Raw genomic sequence first — 13,808 nt, 5'->3', positions numbered from 1 at the left:
GCCCCCCCAAAAAAATATTATTATAAAATATGTATGTATAATTTTAAATCTACATTTGTTAATTTCTCTTCCTAAAACCCACTAGAGGACACAATTTAAAATGATATTTTCAAAACTTTCTTCTGGAGGAACATGCCCCCAGGCCCCCCTAGTTTTGCTGGGTCACAGGAAAAATAATAGGTTTTATCTAGGGGCTTAGCCCCCCCAAAAGTGCGAACCTAGATTTGCCCCTGATCTGCTTTCTATGATAATCTGTAGGAATATACTTAAGTAATTTGAAGTTTTTATCACCAGTTGTTATTTGTGTACCTTACAAAGCATTTTTTAGAATACTCTTAACACATTTTACTTCATTTAACGTCTTCACTCAAATCAAATGCTTGGCATTTTCTAGACATTATTGCTTTATTAGGTCACATACTGTGAAGCTGGTATAATTTCAATATGGCATAGTATTTCATAGGATATCATCTTGCACACTGTAGCCTACCTTAGGCTTATGGTCATACAATTCCCTTTAACACTAGAAGCGCAATCTCTTTACAACATATAGTTAATTACAAAATTGTAATTATGTACTTACAAAAGAAATATCTTCAATGTACCCCTATTTTGTCTATTGACACGTTGAATCATTCTCAATCAAGCCACAAGACCAGGAAGTCTGCTCTATACAGGAATATCATCATGGATAGAAGGGGGAGGTGTTAGTTGTAAACTGTAAAGAGGCTTTAGCTGTTATTCATCACAATGAAACCACAGCTGTTACACAATCTTGGACCAAATCTCTCATATAAGGCGTACATAGTGAACACTTTTAAAAATGCAATTTTCATCATGCTTAATATCATTTGTGTCATCTGAACAAAAATGTTGTGCGTATGCTAATCTATTTGTTCATTGTTCCCCACTTAGGTTAAAAACATGAATCCACTTTACAATATCAGAAACTAAATGAATCTGTAAGTGAAGCAAGCTTCATGCACTAGCTTTGTTCCTAGTTATTCTTTGACTTTAAGATCTTATACTGGGCATGAGCTGCAATGATCTCTGTAACAACAGAGGGGTCATCCAATGTGGATACATCTCCCATGTCTCCTGTCTGTTCCATGGCAATCTTTCGCAGAATACGCCTCATGATCTTCCCAGAGCGCGTTTTTGGAAGCCTCTTGACCACCTGAAACAAATCCCAAATAGGTCAACTATAATAATAATAAGAGAGATGGAATGACCTTCTTTAACATTCAGGGCATACATCCATAATTACTATTTCCGATTACCAAAAGTCAATATGTCCGGGGAGTACCAGTGTGTATTCCTACCAGAAAGTGGTGTGGGACAGCATACTTGGCTATCTTGGTGGCAACCAAGCCTCTCAATTCTCCAACCACAGTTGCTTGATTCTGATATGCATCCTTTTTCAAAACTACAAATGCAAATGGTACTGGTGGACAAGAGAAGGAAAAACGTGATCAATCTCGCAGCACTGGCAAAAACACGTTATGTTTTCCACACTGCCTGCTGTTACCCCTTAACACCACTGGGTGGTACTAAAGTATCAGAAGCTAGACAAAACCAGCAACGCATATTCATCAGTGTAGTCACTCTTTTAACAAAACAAAACCTACTATATCAATTTCCCCTTTTTGATATGGTTGATAATTAACCTATGTAACACACGGTACTAAGAAAAGGTCCCTAACTGACCATTCAATAGAATAGATTACGTGAACTTGCAGTTGAAAACGGTTGAGGGTTTGTGTGTATTGTTCCAAGAACAGAGGGTATAGGGCCAAAGAAACCGGAGGTGCTCGTGATAGCAAGCAGTTTCTGCAGCTGGCTGATAACATTGCTGTACGTTGCCAACTGTGGGTAGGTGTGTGTAACGAGTGGGGGAGGGGGGGGGGGGTCAGATGGCTGAGTGGTTAGAGAATCGGGCTATGAATCAGAAGGTTGCTGGTTCAATTCCTGGCCGTGCCACAATGACATTGTGTCCCTGGGCAAGGCACTTCACCCTACTTGCCTCAGGGGAATGTCCCTGTACTTACTGTAAGTCGCTCTGGATAAGAGTGTCTGCTAAATGACTAAATGTAATGTAGTAGATGATAGAGGGTTTAAACTGTATTTTACCCTCTCCTTTGATTTCATGGGAGACGCCAACCACAGCAGTCTCAGGAACATCTGGGTGCTCATCCTAAGAAACAAACGTCAAACATTCATTTCAGATACAAATAAAAACACTCATCATATTGAATCTTACAATAAACACACAACACAAATTGCAGGCTGGATGCAAGTGTTCTCACCAGAGCATCCTCAATCTCAGCTGTCCCCAATCGATGACCACTGATGTTGATGACATCATCCATTCGTCCTGTGATCTGATAGTAGCCCTCTTTAGAGCGGTACGCTCCATCGCCTGTGAAGTAGTGACCTGGAACAAAAAAGGCAATCCGGTACATACCTCCTTAATAATAAAATAGAATGTATGATCCTTTCTTAACCGTTATCTCCACCATGTCAACATAGAGCTGTCGGTGACACATGCCTGTACTGCAGACATAACTAACCCTACATGCATATACTGATTGCCATTATGGAGGATGTCTTCCACTGTCTACTTGACACCATGTTCAGGCAGAAGAGCACTTTTAGTAACAGACTGATTGTGCCAAGGTGCTCAACTGAGTGCTTCCGGAAGTCCTTCCAACCAAAGACCTGACCCAGCTGGGGGGTGAAGAGGTCAGCAAGGAGGCTGGATGGACACTTCCACTACTACCACTAACATACTTGACTCACACCATGCATAGACCAATTACAACTATTGCTGGCCTGGATTTTGAGGCACATGTTTGCAGTTACGTAATATTTGTTATGTCAGTCAGTCTTTTGCATATTTTATATTCAGTATATATTGACCTCCTGTGCATGTTACTTCCGCAATCAATAAAACTTCAGTTTAAGTAGCTTATGTAATTTAAGACTAAAGCAATGATGAATAGTGAACTCACCAGGGTATGGTTTAAAATATGCTTCCACAAATCTTTGATGGTCTCCAAAGATGGTCCTTGCCATTCCAGGCCATGGCTGCTTGATACAGAGAGCTCCACTGACGTTATTGCCTGATATTGGTTCCCCCTTTGGAGACAATTAAGAAATTAAGAGAAATAAGATCAATTATTTAATAAAAAACATTTTACAAACAAAACCTGACCTCAGCAGTAGTGTAAATGTGAATTTAAGATTATTCGTTAGCAAGGGAGAAGAGGGAAAATAGCGGAGATCAAGTTGTGGGGTCATGCTGCCAACAAAGCCCTTCCATTCTGTTAATCAATGAAAACATATACTGGCGAGTTTAATTGTAATTTGAAAGGAGGTACTGTAAGGGGGTTGTGACTCCTCGACCGCGGGGGTCAAGTGAGGTCAAGCCTGAGAGATTGAAGGACTAAAACCTTCTAGATCTCCTCTTAATCTGTGAAGAGTGCGACTAACTGAGAAAATCCCCCCAATATCCTGAGAAAGTTAGAAGGGTGATGGAAAGGCAGGAGAGATACTCTGCTTTTCACTCTCTAAGTAGCAGTGTGCACAGCATTGTTGGGTGTTATCCTGGACAAACTGGATGAGTTTAAGTTTGCGTTCCTTTATGGCCTGTGAGGAAACTGGTCTCTGAGGCTAAAGTCTGAGACTCCATTCTCAAAGGAGTCATGACTATATTGGACATGGCCTTTGGTTCACAGACACAGGATCTTTTTTTCGGAAAATGTTTTCATCGAATGTTTATGGGGAGCTCCTCACACAGGCTGGGTGGTATCAACTGGTTCTGTGCATCAAGACAGGGACAAGAATGTGGGTGATTGTCACCTTTTCCCCCATGAGAACAGGCTCGATGCCGAAGAATGGCCTCATGGCCATGGCGGGGACAATCTCAGCCCCCTCCTCTGCCGGCCGAGGGGCGATACACACACCTCCCGTCTCTAGAGGGGGAGGGGCAGGGGCGGGGGGGGGGTGAAGAAAGAGGGTGTTAATACACAATGCATCTAGTTTCGACTTTACATGATATGAGGTATCAGGTCTTTGAAAGGCCACATCTTTCAGCTGACAATATTACCCTAGTTAGTCAAATATTTAACGTTAAACATGACAAGGGACTATCTCAGCACCTGTGGCAGTGACTGAACAGTTACTTTGCACCTTGATCAAAAGGAATTACAGAAGGAAAGGAAATGTGCTCTGAATACTTGAACAGTGGAGTACTTGAGAGACCCCTAGAACCCCCCCCCCCCCCTGCACATATGCCAGGAGACAACGCCGGAAAGTGATTTTCAAGGAATTAGGTCATGACCCTGCTGCTCACAAACCTCCTTGTTCTGCTGAGAGAGAGGGGGGGGGGGATTATGGGGATCAGGGGTGACTGCGTGCAGAGAAGAAGAATATTTTAATTCATTCTCAACTGGCCATGCAGACGTTCCTTGTGCTAATCGCAAATTAGGGTTAAACCAACTGATAAACATAGTATCAGACAGACTTACTGGTCAGATAAGCAAAGAAACCACCACAACAAATTAAGATGTGCCTGAAACTGAAAAGACTTATGCTCCTGAAATCATGCAGGACTGCACTGGTGTTGCTTTTAGATTTTATTTGGAAACATTTGGAAAGATATTGACATAAGTGCAATATCTTGTATCATGTGATCATGAATGAAATATGGCACTGCAATAAACCTTCACCAAAAACACTCAAAGAGAAGTACCCTTTTCAAATAACGCTTGGCCTTTCAGCTCTTTAACACAGGACCACCTTTTGAATTTAACCCTTCAGTATATGGTTTTGACTGCAGTAATGCTGCACCTACACAAGATATTTAATATCTTATATATATATATAATATGCCAATGTTATTATGGAGTGAACTGTAGGGATTTTGAATTTTTACCTGTCTGCCACCATGTGTCCACTAAGGGGCATCGTCCATCGCCAACCACATTATTGAACCACTCCCAAGCCTCATGATTGATTGGCTCGCCAACTGTAAGGTAACATACAGTAATAGTACAAACGATGAATGTTTGATTGTTGTTGATGATTAGTGTTAATGTGTTGCTGCTAAGTATGTCAATTAATATTTGATTAATTGCTCTCAAGATCCATGAGCTAATTACTACTTAAGAAGTACTCATAACCTGGAGTTTGAGGCTATAAATATATTTGATAATGCAAGTAATTACCATGACAGATTGGAATTTGGACTAATCTTATCATGTTAATGCCTCTTATTCCACTTGACATTGAACATGTCACGATACAATATGAAATGTTGCACAGTCTTTCCATGATAAAAGAGCCAATGATTATTTAAGTTACAGGCTATATATTTGGCCCTTGTTCCTCTCCTGTCATCTTACCAGAGCCAAGGATCCTAAGGGAGGACCTATCGTACTTCTTCACCCAGCTCTCCTCATACTTCAGGAGCAACCTGATAGCGGTGGGCGCGCCGTAAAACTGATTGATGCCCAGTCGCTGCACAGTCTCCCAGTAGCGCCCTACGCATGTGAAAATACACTTACATACACACACTTATTTCATTTGACGTGCTCACTGTTCAGCGTGTTTTTAATCCTCATCTACGTTTATAATATTGACCACTTCCTGTTTCCTCTTGCACTGTGGCTCTTTGGAATATACAATATGGTGAGGAGTCACAGAAACAAGAACAGGATATTTCAAACTGGACCTGAGAAGAGGGCAGTGACTGCTGGCCTTGGGAACTTATTGTAAACCTACTTGCAGGAAGTTTAACAATTAACTGACAAAGCTTTGAAACACTCCCTCTTTCTACAACTGGTCATCATAAAGACAGTTAATGAGTCACTCACGCAATTGAGCACTGCCACTAAAACACTTTCATTCATGTCGTGGCTATCCCTTTGACACTAAGGATTCCATAATACAGGGATTTCAGAAGTTAGATACAGCTTTGATTTGAACATTAGGACATAGATTACATATATATACTACATTGATGTGTAGATAAGAGTAACTCAATATCTAAATGAGCAGATCAGTAAATGAAGAAAAAACCTATTTGTGTATGCCTTTGCCCTCTTGTGTTAAAAGCATCAGTATGTGTATGTTGCAAAAGGATGCAGTGGTGACATAAGGACCATGATCATAACAAGGTCACCTGATTGTCTTGCTATCTTTATGATGATAAGGGCAAACCGGCTAACCTTAGAATTATATGCACCTGCCCACCACAGCAAATTTCTTGTTTGTGAAAACGTACTTGGCAAATAAACACAATTCTGATTCTGATTATGGAAATTCACCTTCCAAGACTATGATCAATGAAGAAGAAACATATTTTTGTACCAAAGTCAGAATTTCTCAGTAAAGTATACTGTATTTAAATACTTGTAGTAAAGTATCTCCGGACGGTCTTATAGTTCAATGCTTTCACAGCATGCTTGTCCTTTAGTCTAATAATGGCTCCCTTTAGTTGACTGTGCAGGCTCCCTGCTATCACTGTGATGTCCTACCAGGGTCAGGGTACACAGGAGTACTCTCAAACAGAACCGTTGTGGCCCCGTTGCACAGGGGGCCGTAGACCACGTAGCTGTGACCCGTCACCCAGCCGATGTCTGCCACGCAGCCAAACACGTCCCCAGGGTGGTAGTCGAACACATACTGCAACAATATGGAATGGATTGTCACATCAGCAATAATTTCTAATTTTTTGGGGGCAAATAATGTGGAGGCAAATTGCGTGTCACCACGCGTCTTACGTAACACGGATAATGTGACGGACAACTGCTTTTTAATAGCACAAAATCTTATTTTGAATAATTGCATGTGGGCAGTTTGCTCCTGAATTTGGAACTATGTGTATTCATTTTACACACACGCATGGAATGGGTTCTAATCCCATCTATTTCTGCTTTGACTCAGTGTACAACTCTCATTACCCACACCCTATTCAAACAAGCAGGATAAAGAATAAACAAAGAAAAAAACAAATAGGCTATGGAATATCTGTCCATTTTGATTTCTCCATTTAACATGGCTGCCCATTAATAGTCCCCTTGCTTGAGCAGGGCTTCTCAGCCTGGCACACATCACAGGTCTCTGGCCTGGCACTGGCCCAAGGGGCCCGGTCCTTTTCAGGGGGATACACAGATAAAGCAGCTTTGTCTATTATTGGTTATTATCCAAAAGTGACGTGCCAACAAGAGACACAGTGATGCCCTGCAACGTCTGTTATTATGGGTTTGAGCCGCTAAGCTACTTTAGAAATTAGCAGCACATCTCGTGCAAATTTGGGGACATATTTTCATTTGATTGTTATCAGCAATATTGTGCCAGATTTGTGTCAGTCAATCCTTACATGCATACACACCCTCAGGAAAAAGCTGGGCAGAACAGATGTTTTTATTTGTTTGTCAAATTAGATAATGGAATGAGGCCAGTGTTCTCATGAAATGGGATTCATGGAATGAATGGTTCCTCTGAGCTCTTGTGTTCTGAATCACATGGCAGAATCATCTCTATTGTTATGACTGCACTGTCTATAACCCCAATTAAACCCATCTTGGATCACACTGTTCATGGGTCTTTCGCTTCAGTTACATCTATCTGCAGGCTAAACCAGGGCATCTGTTTCATGAGACAGTGTGGTATCTGCCCTGCATCAACCATGGTGACTGCTTCAACTCACCAGATACTGTCTCGATTTCCACAAATGTGGGTGTTGTGGGGGGGAAGCCCTACCTGATGAGTTAAGGCAGCATAGAGCAGATAGCCAGCCTGGGTGTGGACTATGCCTTTGGGTTTGCCTGTACTACCAGAAGTGTAAAGCATAAAGAGCATATCCTCGCTGTCCATAGGCTCTGGAGCACACTCCCCCAGCTCCTTAGCCATGGCCTATGGGGGAGAGAGAGAGTGACTCTGTCACTGAAGTGATGGTAAAGTCACATGACGCCACAACGGTTTCTCATTCATAAGCGAGGCATAACCACAAAGCAGACTGATGGATGACCTTGTCATGTTACAGTTCCAAGAAATAGAGGTTCTACTGTACCTCCTCCAGTGGGACATCCAGCTGGCCCATGGAAGCCAGGGTGCTGGTCCTCTGGGCCACAAACACATGCTGGATGGAGGGGCAGCTCTTCACAGCGGTGTCCACAGTGGGCTTCAGGTCTATGACTTTTCCCCCTCTAACAGCCTGGTTACAGGTTACCACAACCTTACACTGAGCTGCAGGGACAATTGGAGTAAAAGAGCGGAGGAAATGTGGAACTGGTCTGTGCTGATGGTCCACGTCGTTCCCATTAATAACTCAGGCAGTGTGCAAAAAAGGAGGAGTCCAAAGTTACAAAATGAAACACTGCTGCAGCAATGAAGGAAATACAGTGTGAGCCGAGCTGAAATCCTGAAAATCCCATTATTCTCCTCGCTATACTATAGTTTAAAACCAGACAGAAAATAAGCGATTATGAGTTCATATTCATTTGGAACTGTAGTCTGTTCTAACCTCATTCATCCTTTGACTTTAAACAGCAGATAAGCTAAATTTACAGTAAACTCATGCTAAGATTAAGCCTTATTTAAGGGCACAGGCTTAAAGCATTATTTGAGCTTTGTATGATTACAGATAACAGCTCTTAAATTCAGAAAAAAAGATTCTCACATCAGTAGGTCTGTGAGACTGACTGCCCATATACCCCACATATACATTTAAGTGGGCAAGTGTATTGTTTAGACTTTGTGGCTAGCAACTGTACACAAAACCTGTCCTTGAAATGCATTCCAGGGCAACCTGTTAGACCATAACATCTTGTGACATGTGTTAAGGCCTCACAAGGTCATTCCATTAACAATTACAACCTTCCTTTTGCTTTATGCATGAACATTCTATACAAGTGTACCTTCAGCTACTAACATATACATTTAATTATAATGATGTACTTTAATAAGGGGTTGAGTGTGGATTTATTTATGGCATTTGGCTATCCTTTACATAAATCTGCAATGTCACTAAAACTTTCGTTAGGACTGCACTTTAGACGAAAGCTCACCAACAACACCTCAAAAGTTACAAAGGGATGGTCATTTGTCACCCACCATCTTGAATCCTGCCTGCCAGGGCCTCTGAGCTGAAACCAGCAAACACCACTGTGTGCACAGCACCAATACGAGCACATGCCAGCATGGCTGCCACAGCCAGAGGTGACACTGGCATGTAGATGGCCACTCGGTCCCCTTTGTGGATTCCATGTCTCTTCAGTGTGTTGGCCAAGCGGCATGTTGTCTCAAGCAGCTCTCTGTTGGACAAAAGAGGAATTCAGACATGCAGTTGTGAGATACCTGAGAGCTGTGGTCTGTCAGGTTCAAATCAAGGCCCATCTAGCACCAGGCTACCTCGGTCCACTGATCTTAAGTGATGCAGGCTATCCATTACAAAACAACCATGAACTGTATTCAGTGTCTCATTTTTCTCTGCATTGAAATTATTGTCCAAGAAGCTCTTTATTGGACATTTGGCAGAGGTTCAGCCCCTGGACAGCCCCTTGCTTCCTGTTTACATACAGATACAGAACAGGATATAGCTATGCTTGGTTAAGTGATTCTCATTTACAGTTGTTACACTATACTCTACTGCTTTAAATATTGTAGAAACTTAACTTTGAGTTGTTACTGTTTTGTTTCCTTTAGACTTTAAAAACAAACCTAAATGCACAGCAGATTTCCTGTCCAGCCGCAAAACACATCAACCATTCCTAACAAGGATACTTGGAAGGATAACGACACTTTGAAGGATAACAACGATACTTGGAAGGCACCAACTATAGATAATTACTTGTCTTGTCTTAACATGGGCCCATTGCTGGAGTAGATCCAATTATGAATAATTAATCCATCCATGTAAATGTCAAGGTTAATATTGAGATCATATTATATCAATATTACATATCCATTATCTGTTTCCAAGTTTTGATAAGGCATCTGCCTCGTATTGAGGATGAGATACTGTATCAGATGTAAATCTGTGGTACATCAAGAACATTTAGGATATTTACTCCAAACTAGATCTGAATTTGGTTGCAAGGTCTTACCTATATGTAACTTTCACTTCAGTGCCTGGTTCATCTCGCTCCCAGATGAGGGCGACTCTGTCAGGATGCTTCTCTACGTGTACATCCAAACAATTGACTGGCAATGACAATGTATTATTTGGTTAAACTTTAATGTTTGTCAAGTAATGGAGGGATTTTCAGAAGGTTCAACTGAAATATAAAATACATACAGAACCTGGCCATGCAAACCAAGTATGCTAATGTGGACATAAAGAAGCGTCTTTCATTTACATGTTAAAAAGTGTGGGAAAGTCGTGCGAATGACAATAGAATGTGGATGAATAGAATGAAAATGTCTTACCAGATACGTTTAATTTACCCCCCACAAACCAGTTGGTTTGTGCATTTGTAATCTCGCAATCCTTCACGATATCAAATGGTTTAATCCATGTTAGTCTCTCTTTAGCGATGGACCCCCAAAAGACATCTGGGTCCTTAACCGATAAATCGTATAATTCCTTGTAAGACCGCCCTGCAAGAACAGAACTCAAACACGGTGAAAAATTCGTGTATCTATCGCCGATGCTAGAAATGGTTCGCTCCAGACGTTGAGGAGACTTTAGAGAGTTAAATATGCTTTTTCGGAAGTATCCGGTCTTGAAGAAAGTGTTTTCTTTAATGAAAAAATGGGCCAAACTTTTCCAGGTTTTATATGCAGCCATATTCCTCTTGCAAGAGTCAACTCAAGCCCGACCCTCCTCAAGATTCCTCAGGTAGTTGAGGGTGGGAGCAAGGTTGATGTTCAGTTATTACACACAGTTTAGTGTTCCCTGGCCAATACAACACAAGTGATGCCCTTTTTAACAGTGACGTGTCTAACTGAGTTTCCAACTGGATTTTTGCGAGGCTTTTCCTCGAATGACAGTCTCGTGAGAAAACTATTCAAACATTCAGTATTTGGGGTAGGATCCATAAGAGGGGTAAGAGGGAAATGCATCTACCAACTTTACTGACTAGTGAACGTCAGTGGAATTCAAAAGTTACATAATCTTGATTTAACTTGACATCAAACTGTCACAGAATTACAATTTGATAGTTTATGTTGTAATGGGGTTTTTTCCCAACAGATTGAAGATTGTATAGCCTATACACGCACTGTTTTAAAGTTGACTGCATTGATCATTTAAATCCCAGTAATCACTTTTATATCATATCAGTTCAAAGCCAGTAAATGAATGTTAAAGAACCTCTCAAACTCAGGAATTGTGCTGCCTCCTAGAGGATCATCAAGAAGGTTTGAAATTACTCACGTAATCCTGAATGAAATCTTTATCTCTTCATCTGGATTAGTGGTAAACAAATGTCATAATTTCAATTCAACCTGGACAAACACCCCAACTTTACAAGCCCAGTAAACTCTTGATTTAATCTCTTTATTTCAGTGTATTAACATTGTAGGCAAAACCATTCCTATTTTTGAAGAAGGCGCTTTAATGGAATATTTATTATTATCTACAACATTTTAAATTATTAACTGAATGAGGTTAGACACATTGAAGAGGCTCTTGTTTGACAAAAGAACAACCATCATTATCAGTTGAGTCTTTTGTTAATAAACTCGGTTAATTGGCAATAGTTTCCATCAAACAACACACAAAAGCCTGTATAGCAACATGTTTGTTGTTTTGTTTGGGTTGGATATGGCAACATGCTAAGGCATTTAAATAAATACATCTGATTGATGACATTTTAATAGATTTAATACCCCCCATTTTTGCAAATACCCCTCAATAAGGTGTGTCTAATCTCTAGGTTTTATTTTTCATTGTCTGCCACTAATCTGTTTGTTCCATCCATAAGAAAAGTAATCAAACAAAATGTGGGATGTGATTGGTTCAGTAAGCATTGCACGGTTTGGTTATAGAAGTGCTTATTGTAATAGTGTGAAAAACACAGTGATACTAATATGATAAATTACACTATTCTTGCTTCCTTTAGTTACCACTGCTTTTTATTACAACTTTTCTTTTGTCTTCCAATTATTTTTGAAAGGTTTCATAACCAGAGGGATGTCAAGAATAAGAGATATGCTGTGTATTGTGCTAGCATAGGGACTTCTTAGGGACATATAAGGATTGTTGTGGACTGTAACCGATAAGTAATGCTGTTTATGAAACAAATTCGAATGAATCTTGTATAGCACACAGTTTCATACACAGTACAGGTGCTGCTGTGGGCACTGTTGTTTATGAACCCTGCCTTTGGTAATATCGTGTTGTTGTTTGTCACTGGATGAATAATATAATCACTGGAAAAAACATTATTGGTCTCGAATCAACATAGAATTTAATTTTGAAATTTACCAATCGCTATTCAAAACATTGTAATCCCAAAACAATATCATATTAATCTAAGTAAGCCATTAGATTAAAACGTGAAATAGAGGGCTGTGGCTAGAGAAGCAATTATAAGATTTGTGAACCATTAAGTGGGAATTATACATGATTACGTTGAGGGTTTTAAAGATTAAACCAGACATTAAAACACAGATATTCCTGTGTATCTTATACCAAATAGGGCAACAGTCATGGAGAATTGCTTATTCAATAGCTACAAAGGCCATAATAATGAGATGGATCACTGTTTCAGTGCTCCTATTTTCAAGTTTGGCATCTGTAAGCATCAAGCACAATGTCTGGTTGTCATCACTGAAATCTGATGAGAAAAAAATAACAACAAATATCAACCATGAAGGTGACATTTAGCTCACTTTTGTACAAGAATCACTATATGTCATTAAGATACTGGTCACACAAATCTCCCAATGATTCAACTTTACCCTGTGTGTCATCAGATATGGCCATTATTTGTGTAATTTGGCTATATATTTTCTACCTCACCATTAGCGCTGTGAGCTTTGTGTTGTGACCTGTGTTTCTTCAGTGTATAGGATAAATAGGTTCTACTACCAAAGGATGTCTTAGTGTTGTGTTCCTTCATTGCAATCCGCATCCTAATAACTTTCCTGGAGCTTGTACTTTTTCACGGGTATTGTGAGAGAGAGAGAGAGAGAGAGAGAGAGAGAGAGAGAGAGAGAGAGAGAGAGAGAGAGAGAGAGAGAGAGAGAGAGAGAGAGACTGCACCTATGTCTGTGATGTGATTCATGTTTCATGACTTTCAATTGATTGAGTTGGGAAAGTTATACACAGGTATCCTTGCAAAATCATATTTTTTAATAAGTTGATTTTTGTTGTGAAATTGCTTTCAAACAGTAGAGACTTTCAGTATATTCAGTATCAACAGAAAGTGTTGCATTGTGCCTGATAACCATGTGCCATTGTGCTGGTCCATTATATTGCAGCAAATATGCATTATAACCAACAAAATGTATGTCATTGAATTGTGTTAAATAGTTCAAACTGTCTCTTGTTTTTAGAATATGAATGCAAAGAGTTTCTTATATAGTTCTTAAAATGTCATATTAACAGCAATGATGTCCTGTACAGGGAGTTCAACATAAAATATTCTCTTATATTATTAATAAAACATGTTATAAAACATATTCAAATAAAATAATTAAAAACTGTTTGAAAACAACCAGCCCATTGTAAGCTACTGTGCATCCCTAAGTTATTGCACCGTTGCACATCTTTGGAATATTGTTCTCAAGATGAGCAATCAGTCCGAGAGCTCCTGGTGTGCAACGGACAACAATGTAGGCTATTAATCCTATAT

General features: G+C 40.1%; 1 protein-coding gene across 1 annotated transcript; it reads right to left on the bottom strand.

Moving 5' to 3' along the window:
• Positions 1-257: 257 nt before the first annotated feature.
• On the bottom strand, positions 258-10,976 carry acss1 (acyl-CoA synthetase short chain family member 1). The gene is made up of 14 exons (XM_047028937.1): positions 10,435-10,976; positions 10,113-10,209; positions 9,121-9,320; positions 8,078-8,253; positions 7,768-7,920; positions 6,540-6,687; positions 5,406-5,543; positions 4,937-5,029; positions 3,862-3,974; positions 3,012-3,138; positions 2,307-2,434; positions 2,131-2,194; positions 1,323-1,444; positions 258-1,177 (listed from the first exon to the last, which is right to left on the bottom strand). The coding sequence occupies exons 1-14, from the start codon at positions 10,793-10,795 to the stop codon at positions 998-1,000; spliced, it is 2,100 nt and encodes a 699-aa protein (XP_046884893.1). The 5' UTR covers positions 10,796-10,976; the 3' UTR covers positions 258-997.
• Positions 10,977-13,808: the final 2,832 nt, after the last annotated feature.

Source organism: Hypomesus transpacificus, chromosome 11 (genome assembly GCF_021917145.1).
Source record: "Hypomesus transpacificus isolate Combined female chromosome 11, fHypTra1, whole genome shotgun sequence".
Taxonomy (NCBI): Eukaryota; Metazoa; Chordata; class Actinopteri; order Osmeriformes; family Osmeridae; genus Hypomesus; species Hypomesus transpacificus.
Note: the sequence above shows the minus strand (reverse complement) of the source record. Positions and strands in the feature narration are given on the sequence as shown.